Source organism: Lepidochelys olivacea (assembly GCF_965140295.1).
Source record: "Lepidochelys olivacea isolate rLepOli2 genome assembly, chromosome: 1".
NCBI classification, from domain to species: domain Eukaryota; kingdom Metazoa; phylum Chordata; order Testudines; family Cheloniidae; genus Lepidochelys; species Lepidochelys olivacea.
The window spans coordinates 266,867,608-266,888,299 of NC_140411.1; the positions used below are offsets into that span (position 1 = coordinate 266,867,608).

The window sequence follows — 20,692 nt, forward strand, 5'->3', positions numbered from 1 at the left end:
CCCCGCCACAGGGATTTTAGATTTAATTATATTATGGTCACTATTACCAAATAGTCCAGCTATATTCACCTCTTGGACCAGATCCTGTGCTCCACTTAGGACTAAATCAAGAAATTCTCTCTCCTCTTGTGGGTTCCAGGACTAGCTGCTCCAAGAAGTAGTCATTTAAGGTGTCAAGAAACTTTATCTCTGCATCCCGTCCTGAGGTGACATGTGCCCAGTCAATATGGGAATAGCTGAAATCCCCCATTATTATTGAGTTTTTTATTTTTATAGCCTCTCTAATCTCCCTGAGCATTTCACAGTCACTATCACCATCCTGGTCAGGTGGTCGGTAATAGATCCCTACTGCTATATTCTTATTATTAGAGCATGGAATTACTATCCATAGAGATTCTATGATACAGTTTGGTTCATTTAAGATTTTTACTTCATTTGATTCTACACTTTCTTTCACATATAGTCCCACTCCCCCACCAGCTTGACCTGTTCTAGCCTTCCAATATATTTTGTACCCTGGTATTACTGTGTCCCATTGATTATCCTCATTCAACCAAGTTTCTGTAATGCCTGTTATATCAACATCCTCATTTAATACGAGGCACTCTAGTTTACCCATCTTTTTATTTAGACTTCTAGCATTTGTATTTAAGCACTTTAAAAACTTGTCACTTTTTAGGTGTCTGCCATTACTTGATTACATTACATTTTTCATTTGACTGTGTAACCCTTCTGCCCGTCAGAGTTGGCAGCAACAAGGGCCGGGTTCAATATCTAGGGGTTCCATTCCAATAACACAATGCAAACCGGCTCGAGCCCCCACCCAGTGACCTGGGACCAATATATACCACCCCCGCTGGGCGCCTCCAAGAGGCAATACTTCCCCTCTCGCAAGCACCTAGTCTGAGTGTAGCAAAAGTCTTTTAATAACAGAGAGAAACAATGTGGCATTATGTTGGGGAAACACCACCAACAGGATTCATAACACAACCCATGAGCAAAAACAACCCCACCCCAGGCAAATTGGGGCATGCCCTTTTCCCTTTGGTTCTTGAGTCCAGCAACCCCAAATCACCCAAAGTCCCAAAAGTCCAATGCCCCAAAAGTCTCTGTCCCTGGTCAGGGCAGCCCCAGAGTTCGAAAGTTTATCGGCGGAGCTTTACCTCCCAATCTGGGTGGAAATGGGACAGGGGTAAGAGGCACCTTACGTGATCTGAAGCTGACCGCCCCATAGCTCCATAGCGGCGCTCCGCTCCGCCAGCCGCCCCACGAACTCCTTCGCTCAGCTGCGCTCCGCCAGCCGCCCCACGAACTCCTTCGCTCAGCTGCGCTCCGCTCCGCCAGCCGCCCCACGAACTCCTTCACTCAGCTCCACAGCCCACAAGCAGCTCCTGCCATCCACACACTGCTCCGCGTCGAACTGCTTCACCAGCCGTCCCGCAAATTGCTCCACAATATATCTTCAGGCTCCCCCACTACTTAACACAACACTCAGTGATTTCAGCTCTTAGGTGAATTCAGCTTATAGTAGGGGAGCCCCAGTGCTGGTGCACTGTCAGCCCAAAGTGAGCTCAGCAGCCTATAACTAGACTTCTAATGAAATCAAAATTAGCTCTGATATTCCACAGTGGAGAGAGGAGGAAGTGCAATCAGCATGTAAGGCCCTCACCACGGGGCCCATGCTACCAAGTATTAATACTTGTCCCCAGCCTCTCTCCATTCACACAGTTTTGGAACCCATGACCCTTGCCTAGCGAGTGCTACTTAGTTGATGGTGAATCCCTCCATCATAACAAAAGGCCACGTACAGTTCCAAGCACAGTTCCCATAATCAGGGTAATAGCAATTTATTCTTCCTGCCCCAATAACAGAGACACTGGGGATCCCACAGCAGCCAAAGTGACCATTTGGGCAGCTATGGTCTCATTCTAGGCGTGGTGGGTGTGCCTATGCAAATGAGATCGGCCCCTGAAGTTCTTTTCCACAACTTGCCACACCTCACCACCAGATGTCAGGGTGGAGCTCATCCTGACACTGCTTACATCCTCCCCCCAGCCGAGACTTTGTCGTCCCGACAAATCACACTCCCTTTATACCAACTCATTGGTTTCCTCCAAAGGGCCTCAGGAAGCCCACTTTAGCTTCCACAAGCCTGTGTGCTATATGTATTGGCTCCTCACTAGTCACCCCAGGTGCATCATAAGTTAACCGTTTCACTGGTCTTATCACCCTGTCTCGTCTATTGAGAATCTCTGTTGCCGAAGTAAGGGGAACATCCTCTTGAGTGACGGATGGAGAGGCTTCCCTGGAGGGTCCCTCGGCTACTGGCGTAGGCCCCTGCACTCCTAGTTCTAACGCTGGAGGGTCCAAGGTGCCCAGGACATCCTCTACCTGACTGTCCCCATTGTCCAATAACCTGTGTTTGTCATCACAGGGGGGTCTCATCAGCAGCACCGGGGTATCAGAAAGGGGCCTAAATAGTTCCGCCAATGGGTTTAGGGCGGAAAAGGGAGAACTCTCGTTTGGTTCAGCTGATCGAGACTGAAATCTTGTCTCCATCCCAGGATACACCAGGGTTGTGTCTTCCTCCTCAGACTCACTCTCAGATGTGCAGAATAGGGGTAAGTTAGCTGCAGGGGGCCCACTGTCTGTGTTGGATGGCGGCTTTGGTCTAGCACCTCTGTTCTGCCCGGCGGCCCTGCCGTGGCCCATCTCACAAGGGGTGCTTACCAATTCCCCCACAGGGAGCAAAAGGTTTCTATGCACCGTCTTTATTTGCCCTGGACCGTCTTCAGGTTTGATCTTGTAGACCGGCAGATCTCCCAGCTTTTCCATCACCAGGTAAGGTATTGCCTTCCATCTGTCAGCTATCTTGTGTTTGCCAGCAATACCCAAATTTCGCAGCAGGACTCTGTCCCCCGGCTGGAGCTCCTGCGAACGCACTCTAGCATCATATCGATGTTTGTTGCGGTCTGCGTTCTTCCGAGCCGCAGCGGTAGCTAAGCGATAAGCATCCCGCAGCTTTTCTCTTAGTCGGGATACATATTGCTGATGAGTTTCATAGCTATCTCCATCCTCTGATACACCAAAGCACAAGTCTATGGGTAATCTTGGTTCTCGCCCAAACATCAAGAGATATGGGGTGACTCCCGTAGCATCGTTCTTTGTGGCATTGTAGGCATGCACCAGAAATGCGACATGCTGGCTCCAGGTTGCCTTCTGCTCTGGTCGCAAAGTTCCCAACATATCTAATAGGGTTCGATTGAACCTCTCTGGCTGAGGATCACCTTGGGGGTGATAAGGCGTTGTCCTAGACTTTTTAATTCCTGCTATCTTCAGCACCTCCTTCAGAAGGTGACTCTCAAAATCCCGCCCCTGATCAGAGTGTATCCGAGCCGGGAATCCATAGACTGAGAAATATTTGTCCCACAATACTCGAGCAACGGTGGTGGCCCTCTGATCACGTGTGGGATATGCTTGTGCATACCGTGTAAAATGGTCAGTCACTACTAGAATGTTTCCAACATTCCTCTTGTCTACCTCTACAGACAAGAAATCAATGCATACCAACTCCAAAGGTTTGTTGCTGGTGATGTTCTTGAGATATGCAGCCCTCGTGGGCAGAGTTTTCCTTTGAACACATCGAGCGCAAGTCTCACATTTCCTGCGAACATCTTCAGCCATTCGGGGCCAATAGAACCTACTACGAATAAGTTCCAGGGTCCTCTCCATCCCTAAATGCCCAAAGTCATCATGCAGGGCCCTCATGGCCAGGGCTCTGTACTTTTTTGGCAGTACTAGTTGTGCTCGTTGTTTTTGTAAAGGGTCAGTGGTCATTCGGTGTAGCACTCCCTGAATCAGTTTTAGTTTGGTCCATTCTCTCAATAGTAGTTTACCCTCCGGGTTAGGTGGGACAACCGCAGTTGGGCTTCGCCCCTCCCTTTTGGCAAGTAGTGTATCACGAATGTCAATATCTTGCCGCTGGGCTTCTTGCCAGTCAGCCGCATTGAGCATGGGCAAAGGAGATTGGTCTAATGCAATATAGTTCACCGAAGCAGAAGGCATGCATTCAGGGGGCAGGCCCAAAGCTTCTGCAACACATCCCTGAAAGTCTTCACGGGCCTCTGGCTCTCGGCGACTCACACTGCAAATAGCTCTCACTCCATCTGTGGGTATCACAGCAACTTCTGGAGCCTGCGGACGCCTGGACAATGCATCTGCATCTACATTGCTTCTCCCTGATCGGTACTGAATGCTGAACTCATAGCTAGCCAAGGCGGCCACCCATCTCTGCCCTGTAGCATCCAGCTTAGCACTTGTTAACACATAAGTCAGTGGATTGTTATCTGTCCACACCTGGAACTGAGCACCATACAAGTAGTCTCGAAATTTCTCAGTGATGGCCCATTTCAAGGCCAAAAACTCCAGCTTGTGGGTGGGATAGCGAGTTTCACTATCAGACAATCCTCGGCTGGCAAAGGCTACAGGTTTACATTTGCCTTCCACTTCCTGGTACAGGACTGCTCCCAGACCCTCCAAACTGGCATCAGTATGCAGGATAAATGGTTTGCTTGGGTCAGCAAAAACTAGGACTGGAGCATGAGTTAGGCAAGTAATGATTTCTTGAAAAGCCCTTTCACATCTCTCATCCCACCGTGGCCCAAATGGTGCAAAGGGGCCATTGTGTCTCTGCACAGGAGGCTTTGGGGACCTCCCCTTATTCTTGGACTTAGATTTGTTCTTGCTGAACTGATGTCCCCTGGTAAGATCATTCAGAGGCTTTACAATCGTAGCATAGTTTTTCACAAATCTGCGGTAGTAGCCACTAAATCCAAGGAAGGTCTTGAGTTCTCTGTAGTTACTTGGACGTGGCCATGTAGTGAGTGCTTCTATTTTATCAGGATCAGTACTCACACCTTCTTGGGACACAATGTGACCCACATACTTCACTGAGGTTCTGCAGAACTGGCATTTGTCAATTGAAAGCTTCAGACCATAATCCTCCAACCTATCAAGCACTTTAAGAAGTCTTTCTTCATGCTCCTCTAAGGTTCTTCCAAACACAATCAGGTCATCCAAATAAACTAACACTTGCAGTAAATTCATGTCTCCCACAACTTTCTCCATGAGACGTTGAAAGGTGGCAGGTGCTCCAGAAATCCCTTGGGGCATGCGTTCAAACTCATAAAACCCTAATGGGCAGATGAAGGCTGTCTTCTCCTTATCTTCTTCTCCCAGAGGGATCTGGTAGTATCCACTTCGAAGATCCAACACAGAGAACCACTGGCTTCCCAGCAAACAGTCTAAGGCGTCTTGCACTCGAGGCATAGTGTACTGGTCGACCACAGTACGGCTGTTTAGGGTGCGGTAGTCAATACACATCCGGATTTTCCCATTCTTTTTGCGGACTACCACAATGGGTGAGGCGTATGGGCTGCGGGACTCTGTAATGATGCCATTCGCAGCCAGCTCCTGAAGATGATGTCGCACATCTTCCATCTCAGAGAGAGCAATCTTCCTAGATCTCTCCCTGAAAGGTCGAGAGTCATGTAGTCTGATATTGTGCTCTACTCCTTTTGCACATCCCACATCCCACTCATGCAGTGAGAACACCTTGGATCTTTCACAAAGTTTCTTCCTCAGGCGATCTTTCCAGTCCTCGGACACTGGTGAATCTCCAAAGTCAAACTTTGCTGGGTCTATTGCCGAAACTGGAGTTTCATACTGGGGTTTTACAATCGACTCAGGCTCAAAGAGGTCTGCTATCTTTTGTCCTTGCTTCACAAAAATATCACGACTCGTTTCATTAGCAATCAATATAGTCACCCTTTCCTGGGCTTCAGCAGGTAGGGTTATGACTCCACTGGGGACCAGCACTCCTTCAGGGAGCTCTCCTCCCATCGGCTGCTCTATCATTGCTAACGTCCCTTTACTGCCTTTCAGACAGGTACTCATGACAAGCACTTCTTGCTCCGTCCTTGCAGGCACTACTAAGGGGGTTGTGCCCGCGTACTTCAGTGCCCCAAGCGGTAGCTCAGATGTGTCCCTTTTAGCGCTCTCAATTTTCCTATAGGCTTCAGCACAAAGCGTATGGATCATCAGGGTATTCAGGTACTGGTCCCCAGCCCGCCTTCTGCAGTAATCCGCGAGTACCTTGAAGAGACTGGAGTTGGTCCCTATCAGCACAGACACATCAGAAGTCCCTTTAGGGTCAGGGCATATTAAGGCAGCTGTGTCTACCTCTTCTCTTACCCCAGCAACCTCCTCTGGGAATTCCAGGTGCACTATGACATACCCTTGATAGGGGTATTCATACATGCTGAGGCCACATAGGCCAAGGCCAGTCAGTGGCTGTATAGGCAGGTGCCTAAGCATCTGTTGGTAGAATGACTGAAATATAATAGTCACTTGAGATCCAGTGTCAAGCACTGCTTTACACTCCACCCCTTCGATCCTCACCATGACCTCTGCTCGAGGCCCTATCAGTCCTGCAGGGATCCCAGCTGGACAGTCTTTTCTGGGGGAATCTTCAAATCCTGCAGACCTGGGGGGTCCCCGTCCCCAGACCCTCTGGCAGCTACCGGATCTCTCCCAACTGATCCTCAGCTTTCCATACACTAAGGAGGGGTTTTCTTCATTACGGCACTTGGCAGCACTGTGTCCATCCTGACCACATCGGTAGCAGAAGAATTGACCTTTCCCCCTTCGCCTGGGGGGGATGGTGGCTCTAAGTGCGGGCTTCTCAATCGCCACAGTTTGAGGCTTCTTATTCCTAGAAGTCTTAACTCGGTCAACGGTACTTTGCAGCTCAGCTATCCGTTCCGTCAGGACCTGCATTTGTTGGGCAAGTTCCTCTCTGGTGCTCACCATCAGTACACTGGCCATTTGCAGTGGTGTTGTGCTGGCTGGCTCCGATGTTTGGGCTTCCCAAAACTCACTGGCAGCCTGCCTTTCTTCCTCCTCTCGGACCTCTTTTATCAGCTGGGAGTAACTTGGGGGATGTTCCCGTCGTTCTCTTAGCCGGAGATGAAGTAGAATCGGGTTCTGATACTGAGTTCCTCTTACAATTTGAGCCAGTCTGGTCTGATCCATCTGCTCAGCAGTCACTGCTCCCCTCATGACAGCTCTCTGAAGCAGTCTCTCCAGTCTCTGTATGTAGGCTGAAGCCTTCTCGCCCTTTTGTTGTCGGGAATTAAGGAACTTACAGTAGCTGTCTTCAGGGCCCTCTACGCTCCCAAAGTTGTGTTCAAGGGCCTCTAGGCAGTCCTTCACACTGACCCCAGGGTCAATGAGCTTCAGGGTGCGAATCACATCTAATGCTGGGCCGCCAAGGCTCTCTATAAGGCATCTTCGCTTTTCTGCATCTGGTACGGCCCACTCTTGCAGCATTTCAGTGGTATGCTCTAACCAGGGTTCAAACTCCTCCTCCCCAGCAAATAATCTTAACTTACGACAAGAGTCTGACTCAGCATGGGGAAGCACAACCTTTTCCAATATTTGCCCCAGAGCTTTTGTCCAATCATCAGCCGAGGCTGCAGCCTCTGAGCTAGAAGCTGCTGAGCCAGGGCCCAACAAACCTGACATATTAGCCATTATACAAACAGTAATTTCCTCAAAATATAAGCACAAACAAAAAAAAATATAAATTGTTTCCCAATGTAGTGGATCACTCAACAGGTGCTTGCGAGGGGTACTGACCCAGGCGATCCCGGACGAGCCCCCAAAAATGTAACCCTTCTGCCCGTCAGAGTTGGCAGCAACAAGGGCCGGGTTCAATATCTAGGGGTTCCATTCCAATAACACAATGCAAACCGGCTCGAGCCCCCACCCAGTGACCTGGGACCAATATATACCACCCCCGCTGGGCGCCTCCAAGAGGCAATACTTCCCCTCTCGCAAGCACCTAGTCTGAGTGTAGCAAAAGTCTTTTAATAACAGAGAGAAACAATGTGGCATTATGTTGGGGAAACACCACCAACAGGATTCATAACACAACCCATGAGCAAAAACAACCCCACCCCAGGCAAATTGGGGCATGCCCTTTTCCCTTTGGTTCTTGAGTCCAGCAACCCCAAATCACCCAAAGTCCCAAAAGTCCAATGCCCCAAAAGTCTCTGTCCCTGGTCAGGGCAGCCCCAGAGTTCGAAAGTTTATCGGCGGAGCTTTACCTCCCAATCTGGGTGGAAATGGGACAGGGGTAAGAGGCACCTTACGTGATCTGAAGCTGACCGCCCCATAGCTCCATAGCGGCGCTCCGCTCCGCCAGCCGCCCCACGAACTCCTTCGCTCAGCTGCGCTCCGCCAGCCGCCCCACGAACTCCTTCGCTCAGCTGCGCTCCGCTCCGCCAGCCGCCCCACGAACTCCTTCACTCAGCTCCACAGCCCACAAGCAGCTCCTGCCATCCACACACTGCTCCGCGTCGAACTGCTTCACCAGCCGTCCCGCAAATTGCTCCACAATATATCTTCAGGCTCCCCCACTACTTAACACAACACTCAGTGATTTCAGCTCTTAGGTGAATTCAGCTTATAGTAGGGGAGCCCCAGTGCTGGTGCACTGTCAGCCCAAAGTGAGCTCAGCAGCCTATAACTAGACTTCTAATGAAATCAAAATTAGCTCTGATATTCCACAGTGGAGAGAGGAGGAAGTGCAATCAGCATGTAAGGCCCTCACCACGGGGCCCATGCTACCAAGTATTAATACTTGTCCCCAGCCTCTCTCCATTCACACAGTTTTGGAACCCATGACCCTTGCCTAGCGAGTGCTACTTAGTTGATGGTGAATCCCTCCATCATAACAAAAGGCCACGTACAGTTCCAAGCACAGTTCCCATAATCAGGGTAATAGCAATTTATTCTTCCTGCCCCAATAACAGAGACACTGGGGATCCCACAGCAGCCAAAGTGACCATTTGGGCAGCTATGGTCTCATTCTAGGCGTGGTGGGTGTGCCTATGCAAATGAGATCGGCCCCTGAAGTTCTTTTCCACAACTTGCCACACCTCACCACCAGATGTCAGGGTGGAGCTCATCCTGACACTGCTTACAACTGTTTCTCATCAGATCCTACCGGTATTTTATCATCTTCCATCCTCTCCTCCTTACTAGGACATAGAGAATCTCCATTAATAGATCCTCCCCTAAGGGATGTCTCTGTCTAAACAATGTGCTCCACCTCACCTGTCAGCTTTCCCCCAGTCCTTTGTTTAAAACTGTTCTATGACCTTTTTAATTTTAAGTGCCCTTTAATTTTAATGATTATACTACGTAACTAAGTGCATCAGTGAAAGAAGGGTCATCTCACAGCACAAAATAGGAGACTGATCACTAGTGAAGAAACATATGCTTTTGAAAAGATAAAGGTTTTAAAATATAGGTCTCTCAGGGGAGGAAAGACTGATGTTGCATTCACAGTCAAACTCTTTTGAAGCCATAAACTAAGAAATATGATCATACCTCTTCTTTTGATTTCAGTTCTTCTCACTGGCTACTGTTCACAATGGTCCAGTCATGTCCAACATTTACTTTTACTATTGTAATATTTATTTATTTATTCCTATGCTGGTAATGCTTGGAGTCCCCAGTCAGTGCCAAGCATTGTACAAAACCACAAAGATAGGCATGGTCCCTGCCCCAAACAGCTTACAATCTAAAAAGCACAAGAGAGAGCCCATTTACAAGCACCGTCTTTTATTACTGGATTGCCTGAATATCAATTGTCCACAAATTGTTCTCCTAATCCTTAGTGAGAATTGTTTATGAGTTTAATACAGCACAGGAATTTTTAAAGAACTAGACCTCTCCCTCACACAGTAATAGTAGCTGTGAACCAAACAACAACAATATAGATAGATATTGGAGTGGGCTGGATGACTGAGTGCCCTGGCAACAGATCTGGAGCTTTCCACCTCAAAATGGCTAGTGACTAGAAGTAATCACAGTCTCTGCCCAGTTCTTAGTTGACAGGCATCCAAATTGCAACTGACATTAACTGCTCCCCTTGCTGGCAGTGAATAAGGAATGAATGGGCTGGGAGTCTGAACTATCTCTTTATCCAGAGAGGTAATATCGTCTTTCCAGCTCAGAGTTGGTACATATTGGCAGGGTGGTGCATAAAACATGCACTGTTCTGTATCTTTACTGTAGATAAAGAGAAGATTTCAGGCTCCAAAGCTTTCACTTCAGCATCTTTCAGGAAAACTTAGCTCCTTGATGGTATAACATTTTTATTTGTGAAATTATTTGTCACTGTAATATGCAAGTTAGTTTCAGAAACAGGGTAGAAAGAAATGTTCAAGTTTCTATACCACTTCTCCTCATCACAAACAAAGAAATTCTGGATATACCCTGCACAAATGTATTTAAAAAAATAAGGCTCTAGTACAGTTGGGTAAATGTAAAAATATTTCGATGAATACTAATTTGAACGTTGAGATGAATTTGTTTCAGCTGTGCCCTTTGTACAAGTTGCTCCCTGGGATTATTTGAGTGATAGGGTTTTACCAGCAGAAACATTAATAAAAAAACAAATTTTGAATTCATAGATGCTTGACTTTGCACCAGAAGCACTCCTCCCAACAGTAACAAAAATAGCATTGGTTTCCAACCAATCACCTCTAAGCAATACAGCTTGAATACTGAATATTCATAACACATTTGAATAATCGATAAATCTGAGGAAATCACAACCTGTCTATGGACATTCTGTGAACAGAAAAAGAGATGAGGTTTGTTTAACATATTGTAAACTATGTAATACTTGCTCAGCTCTGAATTCCATCAAGGTGGTCACAGCTAGAGACTTTGAAATTGAGCTGATAAAGTACAGTACCTTTTTTTAACTTTAGTTTCTGGACTCCCACAGTCGCAAAAATTGCACATTTTCAGAGCCTCTGAAATTAATGGTTCTACTATATAATACCACTACATTCCCACCCCTGCTTTTTATTTCATACCCTGTGATTAAGTAAACTAATAAACGTGAACCATTTCACTGAACCATATAAATCAAAAACAGCTTAAAAAAAGCAGGAAAAGCATGACAACTGCAACATGCATCTCCTTTCAGCTTCTCTAAACGTTGCTTCTACAATTTATGATATCTGGCAAGAACTTTACAAAAAAGATCCTGTGAATTCTAACAAGTATGCTAGACGTCTATTTGAATGCAAGGAACTAGTGATTTCAGTAAGTGTGTCACTGTATTTGGATATAAAGCTTATTTAAATATTATCATAGAATCATAGGACTGGAAGGGACCTCGAGAGGTCATCTAGTCCAGTCCCCTGCACTCATGGCAGGATTAAGTATAATCTAGGCCATCCCCTGACAGGTGTTTGTCTAACCTGCTCTTAAAAATCTCCAGTGATAGAGATTCCACCACCTCCCTAGGCAATTTATTCCAGTGCTTAACTATCCTGACAGGAAGTTTTTTCCTAATGTCCAACCTAAAACTCCCTTGCCGCAATTTAAGCCCATTGCTTCTTCTCCTCTCCTCAGAGGTTAACGAGAACAATTTTTTATCCTCCTCCTTGTAGCAACCTTTTATGTACTTGAAAACTTATGTCCTCCCTCAGTCTTTTCTTCTCCAAACTAAACAAACCCATTTTTTTCTAATCTTTCCTCGTAGGTCATGTTTTCTAGGCCTTTAATCATTTTTGTTGCTCTTCTCTGGACTTTCTCCAATTTGTCGACATCTTTCGTAAAATGTGGCACCCAGAACTGGACACAATACTCCAGTTGAGGCTGTATCAACGTGGAGCAGAGCGGAAGAATTACTTCTCGTGTCTTACTTACAACACTCCTGCTAATAAATTCCAGAATGATGTTTGCTTTTTTTGCAACAGTATAAACTGTTGACTCATTTACCTTGTGATCCACTATGACCCCCAGACTCCTTTCTGCAGTACTCTTTCCTGGGCAGTCATTTCCCATTTCGTAAGTATGCAACTGATTGTTTCTTCCTAACTTTGCATTTGTCCTTATTTAATTTCATCCTATTTACTTCAGACCATTTCTCCAGTCTGTCCAGATCATTCTGAATTTATACATGGGTGTACCCATACTACCTATTTGGAATATCAAATAAATTCCAATTCACAATTTAACTTTTCTTTGGGTTTGTGAGGGTTTTCTTATTTTTAAATAATGAATAGGACACTAAGCAAAAAGTGTACAGAACATTCTTAGAATCTGTTGGACTAAGGGCTTCTTAGCTATTTACTGGACTTTTATGTACATCCTCAATAAAATAAGTTTTCAACAGGCAAATACAGTACCCATTGAATATGTCACATTAACAGATTGGAAACTGAAGTCCTATTTATTCCTTGACCAGACAAGGGTACAGCAGTGTGAGCTTTCCCTTTTGCCAAACAATTGCCTTAACCCTGACTTAGAGGGACCACCATGGAATACAAAGACAATTTAAGTTCTAGGCCTGTTCAGCCCACAACCCTACTGCTGCGACAGCCAAAGGGGTACTGCTTACCACCACTGGGAAAAGTTTTCTCCATGTAATATGGATATGGCAACTAGAAACCAGACTGAGACAATCAGCTCTTTTAACAAATTGCTTTTCTTTGCTAGAAAAACTAGCTGATTTTCCATCTCATGGCAGACAGGTCAGCCACTCCCGCAGTCCCATCGTTACCTTGGAACAATTCATCATCCAACAACTTTCATCTTTGGCACACTAATTTCCCAGACTGGAATTCTTTATGTAGCATAAGTGGAGTCCTATTGCATATTAGTCTGAATAGAATAGGAGCAATGAAATGTGAATATGGATCTTTGTATGTGAACCTACAGAAGCTCCCCACACTGCAACTTCTTTGTTTTTGCTGCCTAAAGATAGGATAACTCAAACAGCATAATTTAGAATTTTTCAGAATTTTGAAGTTTGTGTTCCAGGAGAAAGGGAGAGAAATTTCTCTTTTAAATGCTGTCTTTTTCAAAGGCTCTCTTATAGGTCTTGATGTTTTACAAAATGTTTAGAGATACAACATCTGATTCAGGAAAAGGAACAAGCCTGAACAAAAACTCATCTCCCATATTTCCCCAACTCTCTCATTTTCAAGTGTCTCTACACTTCTGAATTCCATCCAGGAGTGCAAACGGAAATGCAGTAACACTAAAAGAAATACTGTGCTTTTACTGTCGTCCTTTTGGACTGATCAAACCCCACCCCCAAGAAATACTGCAAATCTCACAAAGAAGATATTTCCAGTTCTGTTTTGTGGATGCACATAATTGCAGTAATGTTGGATTCATTGCCCCAACTGAATCACACGATTTTAGGTTCATTCATCACTAAAAATAACCTTTGATTCCCAGCAATATTTTCTGATACTAATATAAAAATGAGGTAACTCCCATTCTGATCAGAAGAATTAACATCTACTGAAACATCCACAGTTCTATATCTCCCAGAGTCATAAGGTCCTCACATTTTTCTAAATCTGTTTTGTCCATCTCCTATATTCGATTTAAGTAGGGTAAGAACTGATGAGTTCATCAATATTATTTCTTAAAAATATGACTTCCTGATCCTTGCTCATTATATTGCTCTCAAAACAGCACCTTGAGGAAATCTGAGCGAAATTCACCACTGTGAGGAGACCCCAGTACAAGGTTTATATGCTATTTAAATCCCCGTCTCTCTTCTGAGGGCTTGCATGGAACTGAAGCGTCTTGCATTGACTCTCTCCATAAAGGTGAATTTCACCCTACATTTCTACAAAATCACAAAACTGTTACTTCAGCACATTTGTGCAGGGGGCCAGCACAACGCATATGTACCACTTTGTTTCCATTTAAGCCCTCTACACAGGGATAGGCACTTAAATGAGAATGAGAGCAAGACAATGAAGAAGCATCAGAAAGTCGTCTGATTTCCAGTTCCGCAAATAATCTGTTATTTAAGCAATGCTCTTTTTCTTTAAGATTCACATTACACACTAAAACAAAACAAAACAAAAACCCCTTGCAACTAGCAACACCTAAAAATAGAGACAGAAGAAGTGCATAGTTGATGACTAACATAATGCTAGAGCCATAAGGAAAATTCACTGTTCTTTAAAAGGTTCTATATTCCGCTAGATAGTTGAAAGGAAATGAGAGTGTTAAATAATGGAAATATAATTCAAAGTAGAATAGTAATAATAATGTTTAGAATTTACCTAGCATTTTGTATAACTATCAAGACACTTTACAAATGTGCATAAGCATTATTGTCCTTATTTTGCATATGGAGAAAGAGAAGTATAGCGTGGTTTGCCCAAGATCACATAGAAAACCAACAGCACTGTTGAGAAGAGACCCCTAGGGGCAGATCTGTAATTATGGCAATTTATGCCAGCTGAGGATCTGCCCCCTTGTGTTTTGACTCATAAGCCAATGCCTCATCATCACATCACATCACATCACAGGACTGAGAAGTACTTTACCACAGACTAAGGATGGTGGTTTGGTTCTGCCAGAAATCAGAACCCCCACCCCATCCCAGATCCAGTGTAGGAATGAAGATTTAGATCAGTATAAATGCTCATATCATTATGATCTAGGGGGAAGGACATGCCCTTTTTAGTCTTTGTTTCCTCTTCTAGACAGAAAGTTTGCTTCTTGACCTCACATGAAGGCATGCAGTGACATCAGAAGTCATGACTAAGTTTGTATACAGTACTTGGTGACAGGGCTAATCCATTGCTGTTGCTCTTTCCCTCTGTGCTCAGTCTGTACAGAACTACACTCTGAGTTTGTCTACACATACCAACTGCCCCAGTTTAAATAAAGGTGTGATGTTTGCACCAATTTAAACTGGAGGAACATGACCTCCCTCCTTTAGTTAAACGACTAAAACTTTTTGCGTAGCCGCCCAAAAACAACATGGGGAATAGCTGTGGAAGCTGAGCTGAAAAACCTGGGGCACCGCTGCGGAACCACTGAAAGACTTGCCAGAAACAGACAGGAGTGGAGGAGCTTTGTCACTGCCCTAAAAGCCAGAGGCGTAATAGGAGCAAAATGATGATGAAGTCTCTCAGTATTAACACGTGGAGAGAGCAAGTACAGCAGAAAAGCCAACTAACAGTGAACCCCACAATGGTCCCCAGTGTCACATCATGTCTCCACAAGTGATCAAGAAGAAGCAGAAGCAGAATGTGAGACGAGGAGACCTCAAGGATAGCCACATAGACGGGAAGGAAATTTTATGAAGAGAACATCTGAGCTGATAGAAATGTAATTTTTAAACTATATGAAAGAAGTTACTGGCGAGAGTTTAGGTTTAAGGGCAATTACTAAAATAGCAGATTCACTGCCACCCTCCACAGCAAGACTGCCTCTCTATTTCTTATTCAGCACTGAGTTGAAAAGTTGCTGGTAGGTTAATAGTTGTTGCAGTAACTCTATTCAGCCTCACCCTGGAGAAAGGGCTTTTTACAAAGCAAGGCATACTACAGAAAACTCCCTGCTATATTGCCACTTCAGTGGTACGGGCAACACGTAGAGCAACAGTATAAACTATCTATCGTGGACTCGTGGGGTGGGGGAGGAGGGTCAAAACCTAGTAGCTAGGGCCAGAGTCAAGATCCAGAAGTCTGAGCCAAGGCTCAGAGATGGAGTTAGGAACCAGGCAGAGGAGCAGGACTGGAACAAGCCTAGGAAGATGGCACAATCACAACTGCATGCATAAGTGTTGAGCAGCCCGTGGCCAGGTGCTACTGTTGTGCTTAAAAACAGTCCCGGCAATGCTGCTCAGCCAATCAGGTGATCTGGCCAATTAGAGGTTTCAGCTGTCCTTAGCTAGCTGATTCCAGGCCCAGCTGCAGGCCCTCATTCCTGACACCATCAGATTGCAGCTGCAGTACTATCCACTAGTAAATAAAATTGTGTGTATGGGGAGGGGAGAGGACAACCTAAAAAAGAAGTGCTGTTTGATAAGGCAGCCACTGGATGACATATAGAAATCTCTCATTGTCCTCATTACAACTTAGGTTACTTTCAGCCTTAGTCAAAATAAATAAGTGAAAATAATTATTGATAAATCATTAAATGGTACCATTCTGGGCAGGAAGAAAAAGGACAAAGATAAGCATCTTTGTGTGTAGAAAACAGTAGCAGGACACTGTCAGAGGAAGAAAACCAAATTCCTTTTTGATCTAGCACTTTAGAAAAGAGTCCGATTTTTACCTCAGCTCTGATTTCTCTGATTAATGAAAATTAGAACCACTGTTTCAAGTTCTCCTAGCCCTATTCTAGATTTCCAATTTAATCAGAATCTCTTCATGTTCTGAATATTTGTTAGTTGAGCAAGAGAAAATTCAGGCTGAATATAAAGTAAACTTCCCTAATTGTGAGATCTATTAGGGAAGTTTACTTTATATTCAGCCTGAATTGACTGGGTGAATATTACCTCTGAGCGGAGCAAGAAACTCAACTGCTTGAGCTATTTAAAATTAGACTGAAGAAATTATTCAAGAATATAATGTAGGCAACAGCCCTGCAATGGCAGGGGGATGATCTGAGAACAAAATACTTTAAAGTCCTATTCTTTGATAACTTCTATGATTCTCTCATTAATAAGAGTGAGAACCTTTTCAATTCTCCACCACCACCCCATTTCTGTCCTATGTCTTTGAATAAAGTGATTTTTTTTAAAAAAACAAACAAACAGTGTTTAAGTAGGTATTTATAGAACTAAAGACAGCAACAGTTAATTTGTCATTCAATATGAATTAATAAAATATGCTTAAAATTTAAATTAATCTTCTCTCTCAGAGGGAATATTTATTACTGAAGATATTCCAGCACAGTATTTCTTAGAAGTAAGTTGCATGTATGCGGGATTTTTGTTATTTAACTTCAAAAGGGAAACAAATTCTGATTTCTGATATAGAATCACATTTAAGGCCCTACATCACAACATTGTTTTACTGCAATACCGAATGAAGTATGATATTTCAAGATATCTATGACGAGAGATGTAATTACAAAACAATTTACTAATATTGGCCCATTGACTGCAGTAGGAGTTAACTTCAAATTAAGTTTAGGGCACCCAAGCATCAAATGGGATCAGGTCCCTCTATTGGGTTGTCCCACACAGGCTGCTAATTCTTTTATAAAAACAACATATTCACCATAAATAGAGATGAACTAATCCTACATAATTTTATAGGAAGCTAATGTCTGCAAAAAAAAAGTCATCCAAAAACCATTCTGACACCTACTAATAGCTCCAATTCAGGAAAGCATGTGGGGACATGTTTAAATCCATCCCATCAGGAATACTTTCCTAAATCGGAGTCAATATTTGTTTATTTTGTTCTGTATGTATTATTTAGTATTAAACCATAAACCATATTCATGACTGAATATAAAGATAACCTAAATCTCTACAAAAATGAATATTGTTACTGTAACATGATGTACATGTTCACAATAATTATGTAAACACTTGTATTTCACAAAACATGATTTTACATTTTTAAAATGCTGTCAGTTGACATTATACTGCAGGTGGAGGTCATGAAGTTCTGTCATACCGATGACAACATTGTTTCAATAGTAACTAATGTGCTTCAAAGGAGAGAAAAAAACAAGCTAAAAATAAAAGGACTAAGAAATGGACAAAGTAATTGGCATCAGTAAAATATGTGATGGTGTGGGATGCTATAACATTGTAATTAGCACATGTTTAGTAAGATATGCATAACTTGTGCTGTTGTGAATAATATGGTCATCCAAAATTCAAGTCAATACAAATTGTATAGCAGCTGACAACACATATTTTGCATTTAACGCCACTGTAATTTTTAAAATAATTAATGTACTGCATTTACTAAATAATCTGCAAGATCGTGTAAATACAGCACGCAAAGATTTACATGTGGAACTCCCTTATTTCCCACATAAATCCCCACTCATTGAGACAATAGATCCCATTTATTTACATGGGGGCAGTGATGACCTTTTTAAGTGCAGCAAACTGAAAGTTCCGTGAGACCCTGCACTGTGTAAACCACAAAATCCAACCACATTATTTCACAGCCCTAATCTTAAATTCATTCAGATCTGAAGTTTTATTTGCATTGCATTGCAAAAGTATGTTTGAACATGGCATCTCCACGTGTATTCCTTTGGAATAAGTAAAAAAAAACCCAAACTTTAGAAGTAGCTCTGGAAATTTGCTTAACAATTAGTGTATTCAAGTTTCCACTAGGATTTTATGGTGCCCGGGAGACTCTGTCCTCATAAAAAAAGGTTAATTTTACTATACAGTTAATCCATACTACAAATTACTCCTTCAGTCTTACAGATTTTTCCAGCCTAGCACAGGAATCAAACCATAGTCTGCACTCTGATTTATGACATGCTGTGATCTTCAAATCAAGAAATCAGATTGTTGAGTTACACAGTGATGCATACAGAATTCAGAGGGTTGAATCTAGCCCATTGTTTATTAAGTTAATCAAATATAAAATGCACACATATTCTACAAAAAAAGTTCAAAGCGCTGTAAGTGGCAGTGTTTGGACATTACTGTGGGATATTGTAATTGGGTTTTTTTGTTTGTTTGTTTTTTAAAAAAAGGACACTTGATTTGTTATTTCCCATTCCCCATAAATCAGCCAGCTGTCCTAACTCTTGCTTTGTCTGACAGAACTCACAACGTTTGTGAACAAGCATACCAAACATAGGCAGAATGACCATCCATCTATTGACCCTTCGATCAATCTATTGATTCCCATGCAAGCATGATCTGAAAGTATGAATACAAAGATTCATAGCATATGCCCATCTGTAAACCAAACTGAAAAGTGTTGTCAAGCCGTATTTGTTACCTGCATGGTGGATTTTTGTTTTTCCTTTAGTAACTGCTGGTATATTAGATCCAGAAGATGAGGCTTCCATTTTTATTGACCTTCTGACTTGTGGGAGTGAAGAATGCCTAACCACAGGTAGATGCTGTGATAGCGGATGGCTTCCTGCCCTTCTCCTCTGATAGATTTGCACACGCTTTTCAGCCCCATGAATAGATAAACTTATACCTGATGGGAATGAGAAATAGCACTGTTAGATGCAGGAGACTAGCTCAGAATCACTAAAATATATCAATCGGCACAGTTTAAAATGGAGCGGTAACAGCCCTCTTGGGAAAAGTACAAAGGCATGAATTTTGTATTAAAATGAAAAATGTTAACCTCTTTACTCTTGCTGTGCAGGTGACAACAGGGCCAGCACAATAATGGGTATTTAAATTAATACACAGTCCCAGTCTAATGAGTTACTGCCCTGCAGGAGGAATTAACTGGAGTTCCTACAAAAGGGCACACACCTCATGAAGGGCAGTAGCAATAGGTTAATCATCACGGAGTTTATTTGATAACACTCCACTCCTGACTAGAATTGCAGATAGGTAAACATTTTTCTGTAGAAAAATGCACATATCTTGTCAAATTTCATCAGAGGTTTAAAAAAAAAAAACAAAAAAAACCCAAAAAAAACGAAGAGTCATTTCGACCACTGACTATTTTTGGAGGAAAATTTTTTGATTTTGGTGGAAAAGAGTAATGATACAACAAACACAAGCTTGAATCTGCAAAATGATTCTGCTTTTTCATACAAAACCTTGATACTATCTTGATTTTTTCTGGTGTTCATTGCAAATTATTTTGCACAACTCTTTTCCCCAAATTCTATGGATCTGATGTAGCTGACAAGTGCACAGAAAGTGCTGCTCACGGTAAAAATCACCACAACTGCCCCAACAGAAAAAAAGGCAGCTTGAATTTCCAATACATACAATGCACTGTACATTCTTAGGGAAAGATGCCACTTTATAGGTGTAAAGCCAGATTCTGATCTCATATCTTGTTTACACTGCTATAACTGCGCTGCTTTCAGCCGAATTACTCCTGATTTATGCTTGTGTAAGGGAGAGCAGAATCAAACCTTTAGATCAGATATCTATTGGGCAACAAAATTGATTAATGAAAATATTGCTCCATGTTTAAGGAAAACTAAAACTTGGGGGTAAGCCTTGCTCCCTTCATTACACTAACATTTCTATTGATTATATTGTAGGACTGCTTGTGAGAGAAAGAAGAAGAAGCTTTGGGGCATCTCTTGTATTAGAAGTTGCTCATGAGAGGGGTACCTGAAGAGGATGGAAAAGGGGGTTGGGAGGGAGGGAGAGAACAGAATTGGAGAGAATATCCCAGTTCTATCGTGCACAGGACACAGTGATCTGAAGTTATCTGGGCTCATGCATGATAGAAGTGGGATAGATGATACAAGAAACATGGAGAAGCATCTGGTCTGGTGCGTTGCCCTGGCTCACCCTCAAAAGGTATGCTTAGGACCAGGGGACTGCCTCGCTAAACCCTGGCCTTGATTGGAAGGGGGCTAAGGTGACTTTCACCTATGGTTCTTGCCCTGCTTCCTGCTGTAATCCTGCCTGGATTGTGCAGGATAGAAGCGCAGAAGAAGCTGGGGTTTAAAAAATTTTCTCTGTGGGGCTGGTGTATGTAGCCCCAGGAACTTGAGTGGTGCCAAAACGTCCACCATAGGATCAGCTGTCCCAGTCACCTGCTCCACCTGAAGACCCAGGTTCTGGGCCACTCTCCTTAGTAGCTCCTGGAGCTCTGTTGTCCACAGGAATCGGTGATATTGATGTCCCTGCTCCCACTTC

General features: G+C 43.4%; 1 protein-coding gene across 3 annotated transcripts in view; it reads right to left on the reverse strand.

Annotated features, from left to right (window-relative positions):
• Window positions 1–19,036, reverse strand: part of ANO4 (anoctamin 4) — a 221,227-nt gene extending 202,191 nt beyond the window's left edge. For 2 of the 3 annotated variants that reach the window (XM_084639850.1, XM_084639852.1), the window contains exon 1: window positions 18,843–18,999. In XM_084639850.1, coding sequence (XP_084495976.1) covers window positions 18,843–18,912 — 70 coding nt within the window. In that variant the 5' untranslated portion in view covers window positions 18,913–18,999. Of the gene's footprint in view, window positions 1–18,842 lie in introns of all 3 variants that reach the window. The other variant, XM_084639851.1, reaches the window with a different exon arrangement.
• Window positions 19,037–20,692: the final 1,656 nt, after the last annotated feature.